General features: G+C 40.1%; 1 protein-coding gene across 3 annotated transcripts in view; it reads right to left on the minus strand.

Annotated features, from left to right (window-relative positions):
* RNF138 (ring finger protein 138) overlaps nt 1–21,168 on the minus strand; it is a 40,615-nt gene extending 19,447 nt beyond the window's left edge. For 2 of the 3 annotated variants that reach the window (XM_068993748.1, XM_068993747.1), the window contains exon 1: nt 21,049–21,168. In XM_068993748.1, coding sequence (XP_068849849.1) covers nt 21,049–21,158 — 110 coding nt within the window. In that variant the 5' untranslated portion in view covers nt 21,159–21,168. The remainder of the gene's footprint in view (nt 1–21,048) is intronic. The other variant, XM_068993749.1, reaches the window with a different exon arrangement.
* Nucleotides 21,169–24,500: the final 3,332 nt, after the last annotated feature.

The following is a 24,500-nucleotide window of genomic DNA, read 5'->3' on the forward strand; positions in this document are numbered from 1 at the left end:
CAGGTTAGAATAACTATCAGCAGGTAAATTAGTCAATATGCTGGCTAACTTAATTAACTACAAATAAAATATAAACACAGAATATTAAAAGATTTTTTGAAACGATGTACAACCAAAAGTTGTATTGGGGGGAGTAAATAGAATAAAGCATAATTTCAAAGTACACTTATTCAATATCTAAAATAGTATCAATCTGATGACACGACATACCTGCCAGAATGACCAAAATGAAAAAAGTGGAAAATAACAAGTGTTCAGGATGATGTGAAACCAACCTAAATTTGCATTTGATGCTATAAAAGTATAAACTGACATGAATATTTTGAAGATTAATACAACCATTTGGCAGAATCTAATATAGACCAGTGGGCTTCCCCCATGGCTCAACAGTAAAGAATCTGCCTGCCATGCAGAAGCCTCAAGAGATTAGAGTTTAATCCCTACATCAGGAAGAACCCCTGGAGAAGGGGATGGCAACCTACTCCAGTATTCTTGCCTGGAGAATCTCATGGACACAGAAGCCCGGCAAGCAGTCCATGGGATCGCAGAGAGTCAGACACAACTGAAGCAACTTAGCACACACAATTACAAACCAGCAATTTCATTCCAAAGTATATACCCAACTGATTTGCATATATGATCAGAAGAAATGTCCTGGGAAGTTCATTGCCACACTATATATAACAGCCAACAACACAAATGTCCATCAACAGAATAATGCATAAGCAATTACAGCATATCCACAAAATGGAAACTCTAATATACTGCAATGAGAATGAATTCAGATGAACAATGTTGAGCTTTGGAAGCCAGATACAAAAGACTACAAAGTGCATGATTCTACTCTTATAAAGATTAAAGAGCAGGTAAGACTACTGTTAAAAGTCAAAACCACGGTGTCCTGAACAAATGGATATACAGCTCGGAGAAGTGAGGAGTTTCTAAAGTACTGGTGATGGAGTTCTGGCGTTCTGTTGTTTGATACTGGTGTTGAATACACAGATGTGCTCGGTATGAAAAAAATTCGCTGAGCTGGAATTAAATTTTCTCAATTAGGAGTAAAAACAGGGGTAAATATGTTTAAACTTATAAAAATAACTAAATTATCTTCTAATGGGACCTAAAATAAAACAAACGAAAGCCCATCTGGGCTCTCTACTGTATACTCGACTGAGCCTATCTATCTTTCCAACTAGGGATCAAACCCAGGTCTCCTGCATTGCAAGCAGATGATTTACCACTGAGCCACCAGGGAACCAAATGGATACAAAACCAATATGCTGTCTACTAGACACCCACCTCAAACCTAGGGACACATACAGACAAAGTGAGGGGCTGGAAAAAGATACTTCATGTAAATGGAGACCAAAAGAAAGTAGGAGTAGCAATACTCATATCAGATAAAGTAGACTTTTAAGACTGTGACAAGAGAAAAAGGAGGACACTACACAATGATCAAGGAATCAACCCAAGAATAAATATAATAATTATAAACATATATGCACCCAACATAGGAGCACCTCAATATGTAAGGCAAATGCTAACAAGTATGAAAGGGGAAATTAACAGTAGCATAGTAATAGTGGGGGACTTTAATACCCCACTTACACCTATGGATAAAACAACCAAACAGAAAATTAGCAAGGAAACACAAGTTCTAAATGATACAATGGACCAATTACATCTAGTTGATATCTACGGGGCATTTCACCCAAAAACAATGGATTTCACCCTTCTTTCAAGTGCACACAGAACATTCTCCAGGAGAGATCACATCCTGGGCCATAATTCTACCCATGGTAAATTTTAAAAACTAAAATGATTTCAAGCATCTTTCCTGATCACAAATGTGGTAAGATTAAATATCAACTACAGAAAGGAAAAAAAAAAAAAACTACAAAAAAAACACAAACATATGGAGGCTAAACAACACGCTCCTGAATAACCGACTGATCACCGAAGAAATCAAAAAGGAAATCAAAATATGCATAGAAACAAATAAAAATGAAAACACACCAACACCTATGGGTTTCAGTAAAAGCAGTGCTAAGAGGGAGGTTCATAGCAATACAAGCTTACCTCAGGAAACAAGAGAAACATCAAATAAGCAACTGAACTTTACACCTAAAGCAACTAGAAAAAGAAGAAAAGAAGAACCCCAAAGTTAATAGAAGGAAAGAAATCATAAAAATAAGAGTAGAAGTAAATGAAAAAGAAACGAAGGAGACTATAGCAAAGATCAACAAAACTAAAAGCTGGCTCTTTGAAAAGATAGATAAAATAGACAAACTGTTAGCCAGACTCATCAAGAAAAAAAAAGGAGAAGAATCAAATCAATAAAGTTAGAAATGAAAATGGAGAAATCACAACAGACAACACAAATACAAAAGATCATAAGAGACTACTATGAGCAACTATATGCCAAAAAATGGGCAACTTGGAAGAAATGGACAAATTCTTAGAAAACTATAACCTTCCAAAACTGAGCCAGGAAGAAATAGAAAATCTAAACAGACCAATCACAACCATGGACATCAAAACTGTAATAAAAATCTTCCAACAAGCAAAAAAGCCCAGGACCACATGGGATCACAGGCGACTTCTATCAAAAACTTAGAGAAGCGCTAACACTTATTCTAATCAAACTGTTCCAGAAAACTGCAGAGAAAGGCAAACTCCCAAACTCATTCTATGAGGCCACCATCACCTTGATACCAAAACCAGACAAAGATGCCACGAAAAAAGAAAACTACAGGCCATTATCACTGATGACCAAAGATGCAAACATCCTCAACAAAATTCTAGCAAACAGAATCCAGCAACATATTAAAAAGATCATACATCATGACCAAGTGGGCCTTATTCCAGGGATGCAAGAATTCTTCAATATTCACAAATCAATCAATGTGATACATCATATTAACAAATTGAAAATTAAAAACCATATGATTAACTCAATAATGCAGGGAAAGCCTTTGACAAAATTCAATACCCATTTATAATAAAAACGCTCCAGAAGGCAGGCATATAAAGAACATGGTGGTGGTTTAGTCACTAAGTCGTGTCCAACTCTTGTGATCCCATGGACTGTAGCCTGCAAGGCTCCTCTGTCCATGGGATTCTCCTTTGCAAGAATACTGGAGTGGGTTGCCATTTTCTCCTCCACATGATTTTCCCAAACCGGGAATCAAACCCAGGTCTCCTGTATTGCAGGCAGAGTCTTTACCAACTGAGCTATTAGGGAAGACCCCACCTCAACATAATAAAAGTCATATACAACAAACCCAGAGCAAACATTATCCTCAATAGCAAAAAATTGAAATCATTTTCTCTAAAATTAGGAACAAGACAAGGGTGCCCATGCTCACCACTACTATTCGACACAGTTTTGGAAGTCCTAGCCACAGCAATCTGAGAAGAGAAAGAAATAAAAGGAATCCAGACTGGAAAAGCAGCAGCAAAACTCTCAGTTTTTGCAGAGGACATGATCTTCTACAAAGAAAACCTTAAAGATACCACCAAAAAATTACTAGAGCTAATCAATGAATGTACTAAAATTACAGGATGTAAAATTAATACACAGAAATTCCTCACATTCCTATACACTAACAATGAAAAAACAAAGATAATAAGAAAACAATCCCATTTACCACTGCAATGAAAACAATAAAATATTTAGGAATAAATCTACCTAAAGAAACAAAAGACCCAATATAGAAAACTATAAAACACTGATGAAAGAATCAAAGATGACACAAATAGATGGAGAAATAAGCCATGTTCGTGAATTGGAACAATCAATATACTGAAAAGGAGTTTATTACCCAAAGCAATCTATAGATTCAATGCAATCCCTATCAAGCTACCAATGGTATTTTTCACAGATCTAGAACAACTAATTTCATAATTTGTATGGAAACACAAAAAACCTCGAATAGCCAAAGCAATCTAGAGAAAGAACAATGGAACAAGAAGAATCAACTTTCCTGACTTCAGATTATACTACAAACCTACAGCCATCAAGACAGTATGGTACTAGCACAAAGACAGAAATATAGACCAATGGAACAAAATAGAAAGTCCAGAGATAAATTCACACACCTATGGACACTTTATTACCTTTGACAAAGGAGGCAAAAATATGCAGTGGAGAAAAGACAATCTCTTTAACAAGTGGTGCTGGGAAACTGGTCAACTACTTGTAAAACAATGAAACTAGAATACTTTCTAATACCATACACAAAAATGAATGCAAAATGGATTAAAAATCTAAATGTAAGACCAGAAACGACAGAACTCTTAGAGGAAAATATAGGCAGAACATTCTCTGATATAAATCGCTACAAGATCCACTATGACCAACCTCCCAGAGTAATGGAAATAAAACCAAAAATAAACAAATGGGAACTCGGTTCAGTTCAGTTTGGTCGCTAAGTCATGTTGGACTCTTTGCGACCACATGAATGGCAGCACCGAGGCCTCCCTGTCCATCACCAACTCCCAGAGTTCACTCAAACTCATGCCCATCGAGTCGGTGATGCCATCCAGCCATCTCATCCTTGGTCGTGCCCTTCTCCTCCTGCCCCCAATCCCTCTCACCGTCAGAGTCCTTTTCAATGAGTCAATTCTTAGCATGAGGTGGCCAAAGTATTGGAGTTTCAGCTTCAGCATCAGTCCTTCCAATGAACACCCAGGACTGATCTCCTTTAGGATGGACTGGTTAGACCTCCTTGCAGTCCAAGGGACTCTCAAGAGTCTTCTCCAACACCACAGTTCAAAAGCATCAATTCTTCAGCCCTCAGCTTTCTTCACAGTCCGACTATCACATCCATACATGACCACTGGAAAAACGACAGCCTTGACTGGATAGAACTTTGTTGGAAAAGTAATGTCTCTGCTTTTGAATATGCTATCTAGGTTGGTCATAACTTTCCTTCCAAGGAGTAAGCGTCTTTTAATTTCATGACTGCAATCACCATCTGCAGTGATATTGGAGCCCCCCAAAATAAAGTCTGACACTGTTTCCACTGTCTCCCCATCTATTTCTCAGGAAGTGATGGGACCAGATGCCATGATCTTCGTTTTCTGAATGTTGAGCTATAAGTCAACTTTTCACTCTCCTCTTTCACTTTCATCAAGAAGCTTTTTAGCTCCTCTTCACTTTCTGCCATAAGTGTGGTATCATCTGCATATCTGAGGTTACTGATATTTCTCCAAGCAATCTTCATTCCAGCTTGTGCTTCTTCCAGTCCAGCGTTTCTCATGACATACTCTGTATATTAGTTAAATAAGCAGGGTGACAACATACAGCCTGGATGTACTCCTTTTCCTATTTGGAACCAGTCTGTTGCTCCATGTCCAGTTCTAACTGTTTTTTCCTGACCTGCATATAGGTTTCTCAAGAGGCAGGTCGGGTGGTCTGGTATTCCCATCTCTTTCAAAATTTCCCACAGTTTATTGTGATCCACACAGTCAAAGGCTTTGGCATAGTCAATAAAGCAGAAATAGATGTTTTCTGGAACTCTCTTGCTTTTTCCATGATCCAATGGACGTTGGCAATTTGATCTCTGGTTCCTCTGCCTTTTCTAAAACTAGCTTGAACATCTGAAAGTTCACAGTTCACATACTGCTGAAGCCTTGCTTGGAGGATTTTGAGCATTACTTTACTAGTGTGTGAGATGACTGCAATTGTGCAGTAGTTTGAGCATTCTTTGGCATTGCCTTTCTTTGGGATTGGAATGAAAACTGACCTTTTCCAGTCCTGTGGCCACTGCTGAGTTTTCCAAATGTGCTGGCATATTGAGTGCAGCACTTTCACAGCATCATCTTTCAGGATTTGAAATAGCTCCACTGGAATTCCATCACTTCCACTAGCTTTGTTCGTAGTGATGCTTTCTAAGGCCCACTGGACTTCACATTCCAGGATGTCTGGCTCTAGATGAGTGATCACACCATCATGATTATCTTGGTCGTGAAGATTTTTTTTGTACAGTTCTTCTGTGTATTCTTGCCACCTCTTTTTAATATCTTCTGCTTCTGTTATGTCCATACCATTTCTGTCCTTTCTTGAGCCCATCTTTGTATGAATGTTCCCTTGGTATCTCTAATTTTCTTGAAGAGATTTCTAGTCTTTCTCATTCTGCTGTTTTCCTCTATTTCTTTGCATTGATCACTGAGGAAGTCTTTCTTATCTCTCCTTGCAATTCTTTGGAACTCTGCATTCAGATTCTTATATTTTTCCTTTTCTCCTTTGCTTTTCGCTTCTCTTCTTTTCACAGCTATTTGTAAGGCCTCCCCAGACAGCCATTTTGCTTTTTTGCATTTCTTTTTCTTGGGGATGGTCTTGATCCCTATCTCCTGTACAATGTCACCAACCTCTGTCCGTAGTTCATCAGGCACTCTGTCTATCAGATCTAGTCCTTTAAATCTCTTCTCACTTCCACTGTATAATCATAAGGGATTTGATTTAGGTCATACCTAAATGGTATAGCAGTTTTCCCTACTTTCTTCAATTTAAGTCTGAATTTGGCAATAAGGAGTTCATGATCTGAGCCAGTCAGCTCCTGGTCTTGTTTTTGCTGACTGTATAGAGCTTCTCCATCTTTGGCTGCAAAGAATAGAATCAATCTGATTTCGGTGTTGACCATCTGGTGATGTCCATGTGTACAGTCTTCTCTTGTGTTGTTGGAAAAGGGTGTTTGCTATGACCAGTGCATACTCTTGGCAAAACTCTATTAGCCTCTGCCCTGCTTATTCCATACTCCAAAGCCAAATTTGCCTGTTCCTCCAGGTGTTTCTTGACTCCCTACTTTTGCATTCCAGTCCCCTATAATGAAAAGAACATCTTTTTGGGGTGTTAGTTCTAAAAGGTCTTGTAGGTCTTCATAGAACCGTTCAACTTCAGCTTCTTCAGCGTTACTGGTTGGGGTATAGGCTTGGATTACTGTGATATTGAATGGTTTGCCTTGGAAACGGACAGAGATCATTCTGTCACTTTTGAGATAGCATCCAAGTACTGCATTTTGGACTCTTTTGTTGACCATAATGGCTACTCCATTTCTTCTGAGGGATTCCTGCCCACAGTAGTAGATATAATGGTCATCTGAGTTAAATTCACCCATTGCAGTCCATTTTAGTTCACTGATTCCTAGAAGGTCGATGTTCACTCTTGCCATCTTCTGTTTGACCACTTCCAATTTGCTTTGATTCATGGACCTGACATTCCAGGTTCCTATGCAATATTGTTCTTTACAGCATCAGACCTTGCTTCTGTCACCAGTCACATCCACAACTGTTTTTGCTTTGGCTCCATCCCTTCATTCTTTCTGGAGTTATTTCTCCATTGATCTCCAGTAGCATATTGGGCACCTACTGACCCAGGGAGTTCCTCTTTCAGTATACTATCATTTTGCCTTTTCATACTGTTCATGGGGTTCTCAAGTCAAGAATACTGAAGTGGTTTGCCATTCCCGACCTAACTGATCTGAAAAGCTTTTGCACAGCAAAGGAAACTATAAGCAAGGTGAAAATGCAGCCTTCAAAATGGGAGAAAATAATAGCAAATGAAACACCAAACAAAGAATTAATCTCCAAAGCATACAAGCAGCTCATGCAGCTCAACACCAGAAAAACAAACCCCATCAAAAAAGTGGGCCAAAGAACTAAAGAGACATTTCTCCAAAGAAGACACACAGATGGCTAATAAACACATGAAAAGATGCTTAACATGAATCACTATTATAGAAATGCAAATGAAAACCACAATGAGGTATCATCTCACAACAGTCAGAACGGCCGCCATCAAAAGTCTATGAACAATAAATGATGGAGAGAAGGCAACCCTCTTACACTGTTGGTGGGAACGCAAACTGGTACAGCCACTATGGAGAACAGTGTGGAGATTCCTTAAAAAACTGGAAAGAGAACTTCCATACAACCCAGCAATCCCACTGCTGGGCGTACACACCAAGGAAACCAGAACTGAAAGACAAATGTACCCTAATGTTCATTGAGCACTTGTAAACAGTTCATTGAGCTGTTTACAACAGCTAAGACATGGAAGCAACCTAGATATCCATCGGCAGATGAATGGCTAAGGAAGTTGGGGTACATATACACAGTGGAATATTACTCAGCTATAAAAAGGAATGCATTGGAATCAGTTCTAATGAAGTGGATGAAACTGGAGTCTATCGTACAGAGTGAAGTAAATCAGAAAAAGAAACACCAATACAGTATATTAATGCATATATATGGAATTCAGAAAGATGGTAACAACGATCCTATATGCAAGGCAGCAAAAGAGACACAGATGTAAAGAACAGACTTTTGGACTTTGGGATAAGGCAAGGGTGGAATGATTTGAGAGAATATCACTGAAACATGCATATTACCATATGTAAAAGAGATAACCAGGGCAAGTTCAATGCATGAAGCAGGGTACTCAAAGCCGGTACTCTGAGGCAACCTAGAGGAATGGGGTGAAGAGGGAAGTGGGAGGGGATTCCGGATAGGGGGTCACATGTGCACCAGTGGCTGATTCATGTCAATATGTGGCAAAAACCACCACAATATTGTAAGGTAATTATCCTCAGTCATATCTGACTCTTTGCGACCCCATGGACTACAGCACGCCAGGCCTCCCTGTCCATCACCATCACCAACACCCAGAGCTTGCTCAAACTCATGTCCATCGAGTCAGTGATGCCATCCAACCATCTCATTCTCCATCGTCCCCTTTTCCTCCTGCCTTCAATTTTTCCCAGTACCAGAGTCTTTTCCAATGAGTCAGTTCTTCACATCAGGTGGCCAAAGTATTAGAGTTTCAGCTTCAACATCAGTCCTTCCAATGAATATTCAGGACTGACTTCCTTTAGGATGGACTGCTTTGATCTCCTTGCAGTCCAAGGGACTCTCAAGAGTCTTCTCCAACACCACAGTCCAAAAGAATCAATTCTTTGGTGCTCGGCTTTCTTCATAGTTCAACTGTCACATCCACACATGCCTACTGGAAAAACCATAGATTTGACTATACAGACCTCTGTCAGCTAAGTAATGTCTCTGCTTTTTAATATGCTGTGTAGATTGGTCATAGCTTTTCTTCCAAGAAGCACGCAATCTTATCATTTCATGGCTGCAGTCACCATCTGCAGTGATTTTGGAGACCAAAAAAATAAAGTCTATTGCTGTTTCCATTGTTTCCCCATCTATTTGCCATGGACTGATGGGAATGGATGTCATGACATTAGTTTTTTGAATGTTGAGCTTTAAGCCAACTCTTTTACTCTCCTCTTTCATTTTCATCATGAGGTTCTTTGGTTTTTGTTCACTTTCTGCCGCAAGAGTGGTGTCATCTGCATATCTGAGGTTATTGATATTTCTCCCAGCAATTTTGATTCCAGCTTGTGCTTCATCCAGCTCGGCATTTCGCATGATATATTCTGCATATAAGTTAAATAAGCAGGGTAACAATACACAGCCTTGACGTACCCCTTTCCCAATTTGGAACCAGTCTGTTGTTCCATGTCTGGTTCTAACTCTTGCTTCTTGACCTGCATATAGATTTCTCAGGAGGCAGGTAGGGTGGTCTGGTATTCCCATCTCTTGAAGAATTTTCCACACTTTGTTGTGATCCACACAATCAAAAGCTTTGGCATAGTCAATAAAGGAGATGTTTTTCTGGAACTTGCTTGCTTATTTTATGATCCAACAGATACTGGCAATTTGACCTCTGGTTCCTCTGCCTTTTCTAAATCCAGCTTGAACACCATCTTTCAGGATTTGAAATAGCTCAACTGGAATTCCATCACGTCCACTAGCTTTGTTCATAGTGATGCTTCCTAAAGCTCACTTGACTTCCTAAGGCCCAGTGAAAACTGGTTCCATTTAAAAGGATGAAAAATTCTTCCTAACAATTGTCAGCTCTCATCTAAAGTTATGTTGGTGGCTGTAAAAAAGTTAATGATTATTTCTTTTATCCAACTGAAATGACCTTCTTTCTTATCATGCTATCTGAGTTATACTGTCTGATATTAATATTTCTATACCAGCATTCTTTGGGCTGACACACAAATACACTCAGAGAAGTTAGCACATTTACTCTCTGAAAGACTCAGTTCTGGTAAAATTACACATGCATTCCTAGAAATTACTGCACTATGCAAAGTCATCCAGTAAAAATCAAAGAGCTTATGGGAAAAATGGGACTGGGGCAAAACTCAAATGTGAACATCCAAAAGAATACTCCATGTAAAGTTTTAATTTAGCCTGAAAAAAGTACACACTACTCATTAAATAACTATGGGAAAGAGTATTTTAGCTTTATTTATGTTTTATATTCCCTAAGGGAAATGCTGTAAGCAACTATGAATACAATTTTTATGTACACTATGCTACCATCTGTGTAAAAAAAGGGAGGGGAAAGAATATATGTTCAGATTTGCTTATGTATATGTAAAACTTCTGAAAAGATATAAAAAATGGGCAGAGGTGGATGCAACAAGTGACAAGAGGAATAAGATTTGGGGAAGATCTCTGCTGGCCTAGTGGTTAGGATTTCAAGCCTTCATTTCTGTGGCCTGGGTTCAATTCCTGGTCAAGGAACTGAGATCCTGCAAACCATGTGGCTTGGCCAAAAAAAAAAAAAAAAACCCTAAGTCAAATCTTAGTAACTAAGCACAGCTATCCTTTAAATAGATACTAAAACTACCTCTTAAAGACTGGTAAAAATATATCTTAGAAAGCAAAACTGATTTACAAAGGTGCAAAAAGTTTAATGGAGGAAAGATAGAGTTTTTAATTAATGATGCTAGAGCAACTGAAAAACCATAGACCAAAAAAATAAACTCCACTCAAATTGCCCCTTTATATAAAGTTAACTCTAAACAGATCACAGACTGTAGTAAAGTGGGTAATGGCCATCCAAAGATATAGTCACTTCATAATTCCCAGGACAAGATAGTATCACCTTATAAGAGATCTGATTACTGTTAAGGATTGGGGATGAAGAAATTAGCTGGGATTATCTAAGTGGGTTCCAAATGTTACAAGTCTTTGTAAAAGAGGCAGAGGGAAATCTGACACAAACACACAGAAGAAAGCCATACTGAGATGGAGGACAAGACTGGAGTGATGTGGCCCCCAGCTTCTCAAGGCCCTGCCAACACCTTGACTTTGGCTCACTGAAACTGATTTCAAACTTCTATCCTACAGAACTGTGAAAAAATTCATTTCTGTTGTTTTTAAGTCATCAAGTTTGTAGTAATTTGTCATAGCAGTCCTAGGACACCAATTCACAGAGCAAAATGTAAAACATAAACCTTTTAGAAAAAGGTAGAAAATATTTAGAATACAGAGCTAGACAGAGTTCTTAGACTTAATGTTGAAAACACATTTAACAAGAGGAAAAATGATAAAGTGGACATTATAGAAATCCTAAATGTTTGCTGTGCAAAGACTGTTAAAAAGATGATAAGATAATCCAAAGACTGGGAAGAAAAAATTGTAAATCACGTATCTAACAAAGGATTAGTATCTAGAATACATTAAAAAGTCTCAAAGCTCAAAAGGAAAAAGCAAATAATCCAATTAAAAAACAGAGCCAAAAGAAACTGAACAGATATGATGCTAATTTTATCTGAGAAGATACAGATACTAAATAAGCACATGAAAAGATGTTTAACATCATCAGCCATTAGTAAAATGCAAATTAAAGTTATCAGATATCACTGCACACATTGAAATGGGTTAAATTTTTTAAAATTGACAACATGAAATGCTGGTGAGGATACAAAGAAACTGGATCACTCATACATTGCTGGTGGAAATGTAAAATGGTACAGACACCATAGGAAATAATCTGGCATTTTCTTAAAAGATAAAACATGCAACCACCATATGATCCACTAATTGTGTTCTTGGGCATTTATCCTAGAGGAATGAAAGTTTATGTTCACACAAAAATCTGTACATGATTATTTATAGCAGCTCAATTTAAAATAGTCAAAAACTGACTATTCCAGATTGCCTTCAGTGGATCAATGTTTAATCAAAATGCAGTACATCCGTACCATGTATGCATGCATATTCACCAATAAGAGGAAATAATGATAACACACAAAAACCTGCATCTCTAGAGAACTGTGCTGAGGGAAAAAAGAAATCCCAAAAAATTATATATTGTTTGATTCCATTTATATAACATTACATAACATTCTCTCTTCGGTAACGGCTCTATTGAAATATGAGGATGAGATGGCTGGATATGGCATCACCAATGCAATGGACATGAACTTGGGCACACTTTGGGAGATGGTGAAGGACAGGGAGGCCTGGTGTGCTGCAGTCCACAGGGTCACAAAGAGTCAGACACAACTGGGCGACTGAACAACAACAACTATTGAGATAAAACTCATATACCACACCCCATTCACCCATTTAAAGCGTACATTTCAGTGAGTTTTTATTTTTTTATTGTGTTTTACAGAGTTGTGCCATATTTAAGATTCTTGAAATGACAAAATTATGGAAACAGAGAACATAAGAATATTAGTGCTTGCCAAGGGTGAAGGAGGGACAGAGTGAAATCAAGAGGAAAGTGGGTGTGACTATACAAGAAATATAGGAAAAATCTTTGTGGTGATGGAAATGTTCTTTATCAATGAGATATCCTGGTTTTATTTACAAGACATTATGATTAACGGAAACTGGGTCAGGGTACACAATTTGTCTATTATTTCTTATAACTACATGTGAATCTACAATAATCTCAAAATAAATAATTTATCCATATATTATAGTGAATATTCACCTAATAATATGTTTTAAGTACTTACTACATAACAGACACTAGGGATACATCAGGGAACAAAAGCGATGAAAATCCCTACCTTGATGGGACTTATAATCCCAAAACAGTTAACAAGTCATATGATACTGTGCTAAAAATTAGCAAAAGTTACTAATGAAAGTGAAAAATCCCCAAAGAATCAAATTAGAAGAATTCAAATATACTAAAGAGATTTTAGAAACAATAGAAAAGGAATGCCCTCTAAGAAATACTAAGGTCAACTAAATAGGCAAATTAATAATGATTCAAAACCATATCTTAGTAGATTCCAAGTAAGTCTGAAAATGGACAATTTTCTTTAGAAGACTCAACAAACAGAAAAAAATGGACAGCATTATAACTTAGATAAAGGGAATCAAGTATCTCAAATCTGAAAGTATAATAAGATACAGTAATCTACCAAAACAAACAAAAGGCAGGAAAATAATGTAAAATAAGTAATAAATTACAATGAATTATTACTGAATCAGTCATAGAAATGACCACAAATGTACATAAAGTACACTCTGAACAATAAAATTATAAATTAGGATATAAATATTTAGTATGGAAAAACGCATATAGCTTGCTAGCAACTAAAGAAACAAATTGTAAAGTGACTTCTAGACACCATTATAAACTGTATTAAACTAACAAAATACTGGCTTACAAAAAAAGCTGGCAAAATACAGATATATTTTAATAGTATTAATGGCATTGTGTAAGCCCAGTTTTGTAGAAAGCAACATGACATCTATACAAACAGCAGAAACTATTTTTTGAGCATTTAACATGTGCTAGGCAGGGTTCCAGAAATTTTATCTTAACATATACTATCTTAAATTCTTAATAATGAATAAATGTTTAAAAGTTCCTTTATTTTACAGATAAGGAAACCAAGACTTTTTAAAAAATAAGTAAACGGGGCTTCCCTGGGGGTTCAATGGCTAAGACTGAGTTCCCAAGGCAGAGGCCCGGTTCAAGCCCTGGTCAGGGAACTAGATCCCACTTGCCACAACTAGGAGTTTGCATGCCACAACAAAAAGATCCCACATGTCGCAATGAAGACCCAGCATGGCCAAAGAAATAAGTATCTTTATAAATAAACCTGTAAGAGACTAAGGCAAGGTGTTTCTTCATTGAAAAACAAGGTCCTGAATGTTCCCTCACCCCAAAATACTCTATATACAAACACAGTCCTCCACAAATTAACACCTACATATCACTTAAACCTCAGCAACAATTTCACTTCCTCAAGAAAGGTCTTTGACTACTGAACCATCCACTCACCAACCCACCTAGATCTGCCCCGCTTCTTATACTTGCTCTTTCAACCTACAGGTTTGTAACTACACATTTATCTGACTGTTTATTTGAACTAAAATGTGTCCCATCAATGCCTGAGGGCAGGGATCATATCTAACTGTACACCACTGTATGACCAGCACTGTAACACAGAGCTGGGCACTTAGTTGTTGCTCAGTCACTAAGTCAATTCTGGCTCTTTGTGACCCCATGGACTGCAGCACACCAGGTTCCTTTGTCCTCCACTATCTCCCAGAGTTTGCTCAAATTCATGTCCATTGAATCAGTGATACTACATAACCATCTCATCCTCTGCCACCCACTTCTCCTTTTGCCTTCAATCTAGTAGGCACTGAATGCTAACCTACATTCAAAAATTTACTTAACCCAAAATACAATCCACAGTCCTCAAATCAAAACCATAAGCACCTTTCAGGTACAAAATACTTCAATACAGCTATAATCGTTCTTGTGTGACACAGCTGACAAATTCCCTTGTATTTACCCTCTGACCCAGCAATTCTACTTGTGAGAATTACCTTACAGGAAAAACTCTCACATGTGAAATGGTATTCATATAAGTTTAATCACTGTGACACTATCTGTAACAGCAAAAAGATTGGAAACAACCTACGTGTCCATCAGGTAAGAAATTAGATATATAACTAATGATACATCAAACAACGGGATACTGGAACACTCAGTATGTTCCAAAGGGGTCAGGAATTTCTGTCTGGTTTGTTGAACCCCTAGAGCCCTAGAATATACAATAGTACTGTCAGCACATAATGGACACTCAGTGTTCGCTGAATGAATTAATGAAAACTCTACAACCAGAAAAAAAAGAGAAAGAAAGAAGGCCCTTTATGTACTGATATAGAATAACCTCCGCTACACTAAAACATGAAAATAGCAATGTAGAAAACAGTGCACATAGTATGCACTCTGGAAGAATATATAAGGTAATAATGACTGTGGGAGACAATCATATTATTTCCTTTTGTACCTTTAAAATTGTGAATTACAATATTCTCCATTCACAATAATACCTTTGGTATTAAACATATGGACCAAAACATTAGAAATAAGATTCCTTCTTGCTTACAAAAATAATCTAGCTCTTCATGTTAGATGCTATAAGTAGTAAATTAAAAATATTTTTATATTTTGATGGGTTTTGAAAACTATAAAATATACATACAAGATTATTACTATCATTCACAAACATTACCTCGTTTGGTCCATCCAGTAACACTGAGAAACAGGCTGCTTCTACCCCTGTTTTATGGAGAAGAAAACAGGCTAAAAGGAGATAAATTGCTTGACCAAGTGATACAGCTAGTAAGCTGTGGGCTCCAAACACAAACCCATTCATATAATTATTCAGTATGTAAAAGTAGACCTGGGTTGCTGCCTTTTAAGAGCTTACAGTCTAAATGGAGAAAATGGCATCCATCAAATCAACTGACTCCAAAAATATTATGATTATAAACTGTGATAAGTGGTGCACAAAGAAAGTTATTCAGGTCTTTTATTTCCATTCTACTGTTTTTGCCTCTGTACCATCATGCACATTTCTTCAAATACAAAACTGCTCATCTCCCTTTCACTAGACTATCTGAATTTGCTAGACAAAGTTTATTTCAAAACAAACTAGAAGGGAGACGGAAAAAAGGTACAAGTCAAGATAACTAGAACTATTTTGATATATCAAAGGAGCCTGCATCTTTAGGAAAGTGAAACAATTTAAAAGGTTATCTTTAAATTTCTCCTAACTTTAAGCAAATGCCAGATGAATTTTCCTTATCCATTCTCCAAACAACAGGTTGATCAGACATTGGGAGAGAAAAGCAACTTTCCCAACCATCAAGCTCCTGCTTCACTATTAATTTAAAATTGTATACCTTTTATCTTCCTAGTGTATAATCAAAATCATTTCCAAAAATAACTTAAAACTTTTTCAAAAATCAGATATTTCAAGGTAGTCTTCAAGACTAAATCAAATCAATCTTGTTATATAATTAAATAGCATAGTTTTTTTAATGATACCACTTTATAAATATTTTTCAAAAACATTTAAAGTCTTCAAAACTTTAAGAAAAAGATGGCCTAGAGCAGCATTTATTACATCAGCCAGAAACCATATGAGCCTGGCTTTCAGAATTATAATTAGTATGTAGAAAAGAAGAAATTTTAAAAATATGTATTTAGAGCATGAATGCCAAACAGGATATCTATAAAGTTGCTCAAATTATAAGAAACATTAAGTGAAAATTGAGGGACTGGATAATCCAAAGCAGGTCAGCAAAGAATCATAAACACACACACAAAAATCATACAAATCTGTGCTTAATGTGAAGTGGAAGCTGATCTATATCAGCTCATTTTACAAGATGCTTCCTGGGACTTCCCTGGTCATCCAGTGGTTAAGACTCTATCCTCCCAATTTAAGGGAGCACAGGTTAGATTCTTGGCCAGGGAACTAAGGTCCTGCATGCAGCCTGGTGCCACAAAAATAAATAAATAAAAGATGCTTCCTTACATACATGCCCCAAAGCAAATGGATTAGACTTCCATTTTTAACAGTCCGGCAAGGCATTAACTTGTCGTATGTAATTTTCACTGTGATAGAGCTTAGATCTAACAGCATACGGAGTTATTTCCTTAACCATTCAAAATAGACAGAGGTTTGGTTCACTAGTGTACAGCGCAGGGAGCTCAGCTTGGTGCTCTGTGGTGACCTAGACGGGTAGGATAGGTGTGTGTGGAGACTGGTGGGGGCGGAGGGGGGGGCAGGTTCCAACAGGACATATGTATACATACAGTTGCTTTCCCTTTGTTGTACAGCAAAAATCAGCACAACATTGTAAGGCCACTATACCCCAATAAAAAACAAAAAACACCTTAATTCCTACACTAAAAAAAAACAATCACTCAGTAAAAGCCAAAGTTCTTACAACGTTCTGTAAGGCCCTGCTCATAGTACTTAATACTTCCTAACAAACTGTATGACTTATTTGCCATGTTGTCTATTGCCTACCTCCCCAACTAGAATGTTAGTTCAGCAAAGAGAAAAATTTTGTTTTGTTTCTGCCTGGTACATAGTAAGTATTCAATAAAGATTTTTTGAATGAATGGGAAAAAAAAGGGAGGCTTGGTTCAAAAAGCTTTTGAAGATTACAAAGGATAAAAGCAAGAGAGATAAATACTTTACCATTATGCCAGTCTGTACCTTCTGAAACATACCTGCTCAATTTTAATATTGTTAATTAATCTTTACGTGTTTTTCAAAAATCTGACCACTCTAAGGCATCTGACACTCCTGACTACCTTTTCCTTAAAATTCTTCTTGGTTGCTTGTCACACTCTATCCTCATTTTCTTTCTATTCTGTCTAATCCTTCTCAGGCTGCACTTTTCTCAACTCCACATTTAAACATATGTTCTCCGGAACTTTGTTCCATCTCAATCTCTGTTATCTTTCAATTTATATACCTCCTCCAGTGGCTTCATCCATACTCATAGCTTTAGTTCCATGTATTCTAGATCTCTGTACATACACTTAACTACTGGGCAATCATCATCTTACACAGTCTCCTTAAAATGTCAGGAACCTTTTCTCTCCAGTCCCTCTACTGTTACCTTGGTTCAAGTTCTAATCATTTCTCTCTGACAGAGCAATGAATGATCTCTTCACTAATTCCACCAGTACCAGGCTAGACCAGGTTAGTAACTATAAGTATTCTAAAATTTAAAGGTGACCATACTGCTCCCCTGACAGAATTATTCAGTAGATCTTTATGGCTTTCAGCAAGAAGTTCAAATTGGCTTACACAGTAAATTCCTGCCAACATCTCTAAACTCCATCTCACTACTCTCATCTTTGGCTCCAGCCAAACTTTATAACCTGGAAACAGTCATCCCTGATAATCCCTCCCCGTGCTGTACACCTAATCAGGGTATTCCCCAACAAACCCTGAATACCAACTCTGACCTAAACTATTACTTCATCCAGGAACTCTCTCCTCTACTTAGCTACCTGCTTTCAAAGCTCACATAAATTTTCCTCAATTTCTTCCATACCCATCATATTCAGATACAGATCTCCATTAAACTGTGAACATTCTCCAGAAAAAGAGCACTTCTTATTCTCTGTACCTGACACCGAGAAGGCATCCAACAAGAGCTGTTTGAAGCAATGTTACTCTTGCGTTAGTCACTCAGTCATGTCTGACTCTTTTGAGACCCCATGGACTGTAGCTTGCCAGGCTCCTCTGTTCATGGAATTCACCAGGCAAGAATACTGGAGTGGGTAGCCATTCCCTTCTCCAGGGGATCTTCCCAACCCAGGGATGGAACCCCGATCTCCTGCATTTCAGGCAGATTCTTTACCATCTGAGCCACCAGGGAATGAATGAGGATTAAATGGGAATGTATTTTTTTGGTAAGGTTATTCCAGTGATAATGAATCTGCTCCTTTTACCAGAATGGGCAAATCCTTCACTGCCGTTGAAATGGCATAGGGGCCCAAAGCTCTCATCACCTCATCTCTCACTGCTACTGCTAAGTCACCTCAGTTGTGTCCAACTCTGTGCGACCCCAGACAGAGACGGCAACCCACCAGGCTCCCCCGTCCCTGGGATTCTCCAGGCAAGAACACTGGAGTGGGTTGCCATTTCCTTAACCAGTGCATGAAAGTGAAAAGCAAAAGTGAAGTCGCTCAGTCGTGTCCAACTCCTAGCGACCCCATGGACTGCAGCCTACCAGGCTCCTCAGTCCACGGGATTTTCCAGGCAAGAGTACTGGAGTGGGGTGCTGTTGCCTTCTCTGTATCTCTCACTACTCACGGACAAAAAATTTCTTTTGTAGCTAAATATAAATTTGTTTGAGGCCCAGGTTTGTTCTCTGTGAAAGGGGAAGAACAAATGACATTCTAAACTAGGTTTTTACAATATGATTTTATTTCCCCACTAAACTCCTAATAATACCCTGTTCTACCATCATCACCCTTTCCAAAGAAAATGTTTTCTCCTTCCACCTTAATTTATTGTTTAGTCAGAACCTTAGAGCAACTGTGTATGTGTTTGACGGAGGACGGTGTGGGTAAAGGAGGGGATGGAGGGTGAGTAGAACGTGTCCATTTCTCTTACCAAAATCTAGTCCCTATTTTATTTCCACATCCCAGCCCAAAGAAGATGATTTGAGAAAAACCCTCAACAAATCATCTCCACACTCATTTCCACAGCCTTGAGGTCAAGCCAAACTACAGTCTGATTTAACAAAATGTCTCACGAGGGAAGTGAACCAGGGCAAACTACATGGAATTTTGAGGGGAACTAGAGATTACCATGAGCTCCAGGAGGTCAATGACCCAATGAGTACTAGAAATGATTCTGTCCAAAAAAGACCTATACTTCCTTACTTTGCCCTCCTTCCCCCCTTTTCTTCTATCCACTGCCAGCCCAAGCGCATGCAAGGAACCAAGTTAAAATAAACACTTGTAGATTAAAAGCAAAAGGCATACACTGTGCCCTAAACATCTCAAGATATTCTTTTAACTACCTGCATTTGTTGCACCAAATAATAAAAGAATAAAGACTGTCATTCATCTCCTATAAGCGGAAAAACTGTAACTGGTGTAACTTCTATTAAGAAAACTCACATATTCTTGGGCTCATACAAGCACTACAGAAGAGGAGTAAGGAAGAAAACAGATTTGGAATCGGAGTGCGAAGAGTGGGTACCAAGAAACAGCTGTAAGGAAATTTAAGACTAACCTCAAATTCAACAACCAATTATTCACAAAATTATAGAACCCAGCGGAAAGAAAAATCGATTTAGAAAATGGTTCGATTCCTTTCAGCAATTTGCAAGCACACAGAACTTTCAAGACTGGGTGTATTTTTTTCAAAACGAGATTTCCAAGCCTCACCTGCCAGAAATTCTTTTGTAAGTTTGGAATGGAGCCTAGGAATTGATGTGTTTATTTAAAATGTTCCCCCAGAGACCCCGATAGGCAGTCAGGTTTGTCAGAAGTGCCATATACCTTTACAAGAAGAGCTCCTTCTAATTCTTACTAACACCCTAGTAGCCTCTATTAATTATCGAAGTGCTTCCTTTAAATATGCCAAATCGAACAGCACCAAGCCACCTCAACCAACCCCTCGCCCTCCCTACGGTTACAGCCTTCATTTCAGTTCATTCCTCACAAGAGCCGTCTTTCTCATTTCCATCGTTGTAGCATTCAAGTAATGAGCAGAATGGTAAAACAAAGGGAAACTATCACTTCAATACCCGGAAATCCTGTCAGTTCTAACATATGAGGGAAGCCAATCCATTCTAGAGCATTCCAGTCTGCACTGAATTTTGAACCGATTAAAACACTCTCAAGGGTGGTCTGTGAAGCGGGACTGAAAGGTTAAGTTAGACAAGAGCTCTAAATCTGGAAACGATGGGCGGCCAAGGTCCTGAAAGGAAAAGAGAGACCTGAGAGCCGGGGTGGGGGGTGGGGTCGCGGAGCGCGGCGAGCGGGCACCTCAGGCCGGTTTTGACACGCGACACCCCAGCCTTCACTCTGGTTGCTAGGAAACAAAAAAGGCTCCACGTTCTCTGCAGCTCCTCCCGGACCCTCAGCAGAGAGCAGGGGCCCCGAGGAGAGAGGACGCCATGGGGACTGGCCTGGGCACTGCCCCGGGGGCGCGACGACGAGGGGGGGCCGGGCGTAGTGAGTGGGCCGCGAGTTCGGCGGCAGGGCGGCCCGGCCTCCGACTGACCGGGAATGGGCCCTCAGCGCCGAGCTGAGGAGAGGGGAGGCCGCGGCGGGCTCGGCTCCCACCAGGCCGCGTCCCAGGGCCCAGGGCGGGGTGCGGGGCCTAAACCACCACCCGGCTCCGCGCGGGGGAGGGGGCGTCTACTCACACGTGCTGACAGGCCGCAGTCCGCACGGGCGTCTTGAGCACCTCCTGACAGACGGGGCAGTAGAAATCATCTTCGGTGTAGGACGTGGCCGCTGAGAGCTCCTCGGCCATGGTGGGCACGAAGGATGAAGGCGATGGCGGCGGCAGCGGCCGAGGTGGCGGTGGCGGCCAGGGGCCCTACTCCCAGCGCGAACCCGAAGGGGGCGGGGAATCGCGTCAGGAAGCCGCTCGCGCCAGGAAGCAGGAGGGGCCCCGGGGGGGCGGGGCCCGGGAGGGGCGGGGCCGAGCGCGGAGACGCTACGGCCGCACGCGCCGGGCGAGGGTCGTGCCCTGGGGCGCTGCTCCCACAGGGGCAGGACGGGAAGGCGGCGCCTAGCGGGAGGCGGTGGCCGAGAGCCCGACGATTGGCTTCACGGTCGCTTCCGCTCGAGCCAGGAGCCTCCCCTCTCACCTGGGAAGGGCGTTCCTAGCCCTTGCCCCGCCCAGGGCCACACCCTTACCTGGCTCCGCAGGGCTCCGCAGGGCTCCGCGACCCCGCCCTCAGCCCTCTGCTGCGCTTCTAACCTCGCTTTTCCCCGGCTTTCAGGCTCCTTTCTCCCACTCGCTCCCCGAAACCCCTCTCCGGGCGGTCTCCTACGGGCGGCAACCTACCCAGTACCTCGGCTCCCCGCCCCACACCGCCCGACCCCGCCCTGTGCCCGCCTCACGCCCCGCCCCCCGCACTCAGCTTGCGTAGACTCTCACTTAGGAGCCCCAGAGCCCCGAGGCTGGTGAACACGCTTCCTCGGCTAAAGTTCGTAGAGAATCCCGGCGCCGTAGTCGGGCTTCTTGTCCAGCCTTTGCCGCCTTCGCAGCCGAGGCCGGGAGGGGAGAGACGGGAGGAATACGTGGTGCACATCGACCCGGAACGGGGCCGATCTCGAGGCTCATGGTGCACCGGGATACCGCCGCCCTCTCCAGCTGCTCTCCCGGGTCATCGCTCTGCCCGAGCGGGCGGCGAGCCTGGGATGGAGGAGAGGCGGTAACGCGGCCTCCATAGCAACCGGCGCTTGTAGCCCACAGCAGCTTGTGACATCACCAGCTGGGTGCTCACCTGTACCTCTCAGCCTCCCTCCAGCAAGGATCCCATCTCTCAGATCTCCTATCAAATATACTGGTGTTTTCAGGAATTTTTCCATTAAAAAAAAAATTGCCTTGCCTAATAGTGTTAAAGATTTGGTCCTTGTCAGAATGTTTTGATCTTGCCAAGGTGTGTTCTGTAATAATCCGTTATGGGATTTTAATCCTTTGGTGAAAAAAAATTATAGATAAGCCTCCTTAAGAGGCTTTAGACCTCATCTTCAGACCTTAACACAGTGAGTTACAGTCACAAATACAGTTTTCCACCAACACCATTGTTTTGTTGTTTGATAGCTTCGAAGAAAAATGAGGTAGAAGCATGGATCTAGGCATTTTGCCGTAATCAACTAAATGTTTTCTTAATGAGTCCTTAATTCCAAGATATAGCCCCACAATTGATAAGTGAATAAGATGAGGTCACAATTACATGAACAGAGCTAAAGAAATATAGAACATCATAAAGCATCCTCAATTTACTTGAGGAAAGAAAAAGTTTCATTACCATGCTTTGTTAAAGCGTTCCACTATGGATAAATGAATCAACTAGGAGCCACTGAAAGGACTTAGTTCAATTCTGTCATTTATTGTCTACATTGTTCTTGGCACTGTGATAAACGTCATGCAGGTGTCATCAACTTTTAAAAAATATTTATTTGTCCTGGGCCTTAGTTGTGGCACTTGAGGTTTTGGATCTTCATCTGGGCATGTTGTTGTTCAGTTGCCCAGTTGTGTCCAACTCTTCACAGCCCCATGGACTGCACCGAGCAAGCCAGGCCTCCCTGTGCCTCACCATCTCCCGGAATTTGCCCAAGTTCATGTCCACTGCCTCGTTGACACCATCCAGACATCTCATCCTCTGACACCCTTGTCTCCTGCCTTCAGTCTTTTCCAGCATCAGTGTCTTTTCCAATGAGTCCGGTGTTTGCGTCAGATGACCAAAGTACTAGAGCTTCAGTTTCAGCATGAGTCCTTCCAATGAATATTCAGGGTTGACTGGTTTGATCTCCTTGCTGTCCAAGGAACTCTCAAGAGTCTTCTCCAGCACCACAGTTTAAAACCAACAATTCTCAGCACTCTGCCTTCTTTACAGACTAGCTCTCAAAACCGTAAATGACTGCTGGAAGACCATAGCCATGACTATATGGACCTTTGTCAGCATGGTTATCAAGAGGTTCTTTAGTTCTTCACTTCCTGCCATAAGAGTGGTATCATCTGGGCATGGGGGATCTAGTTCCCTGGAGCTTCCCAGGTGATGCTAGTGGTAAAGAACTTGCCTCCCAGTGCAGGAGACATAAAAGACATGCGTTGGATCCCTGAGTCAGGAAGATCCCCTAGAGGAAGGCATGGTAATCCACTGATCAGGGATCAAACTTCGCCTCCTTGCAATGAGTCCAGGTGGTCCAGTCTTAGCCACTGGACCACTGGGGAAGTTAGAGGTATCATGAACTTTGCTCTCAATTTGTTTATACTCTTGGTTGTCTATCAAAATGATAGAACAAAAAAATTATATTTTCCAAAGTATCAATATTAAATTTTTCATTAACAGTGACTATGATGCAGAAGATGAATGATTGGATTTGTACAGACTTGAAATGGGTCTCAATGTACATCTTTAAACAACAATTCCTAGAATAATACTGAGTTATTCATCCAGTAAACAGCGAATTCCCTCCACCACCAATCTACAGTGTTTGGGATTATTTTCTTCCTTTCATAAATAGCAAAAACAGTAGAAGTGGAAGAAGACAGGCTAATTTTAGCTTCAGATTTATTTCTTCAGAGGAAGAAAAGCACCTGATGGGAGAGATACCTAATAGCAATAGTCCCTAAGTGCTTTTTAAATTCTCTCATAAAATGGTTCTTGGTTCCAAATTTCACATTTTTGATACTATATTCCCAATCATATTTTACTTATTTTGATCACTTTTAGGAAGTAAAATGCATTTTCTACTTAGTAGAATGTTTCCCTTTACTCATTGAGAATTGTTAATTAGAATTAATTTTGTGAATTTTATTTCATTCTTTCTCAGTAATGGCACCCTTCCTCAATGCACTAATCCAAACACGTTTGTATTACTTTTCATATACTCTATGACTCAGGTAAGTCATTTGGCTTACATATATGTATATAGTTGGCCATATGTGGAAATCCATCAAAAGTGTGGGTATAAGGAAAACGTAGTCATCTTTTGAGAATTAAGCTTAGAAAAATAAACCATAAATGCCAAAAGACATAACCTTCTGTCTTGGCAGCTTTTTATATGAAAAGCTACTTGATATTTTTATGGCATTTTCACAGATTTACTCAAGATCCATTCAGCTGTGTAAGTAAAA

Source organism: Capricornis sumatraensis, chromosome 21 (genome assembly GCF_032405125.1).
Source record: "Capricornis sumatraensis isolate serow.1 chromosome 21, serow.2, whole genome shotgun sequence".
Taxonomy (NCBI): domain Eukaryota; kingdom Metazoa; phylum Chordata; class Mammalia; order Artiodactyla; family Bovidae; genus Capricornis; species Capricornis sumatraensis.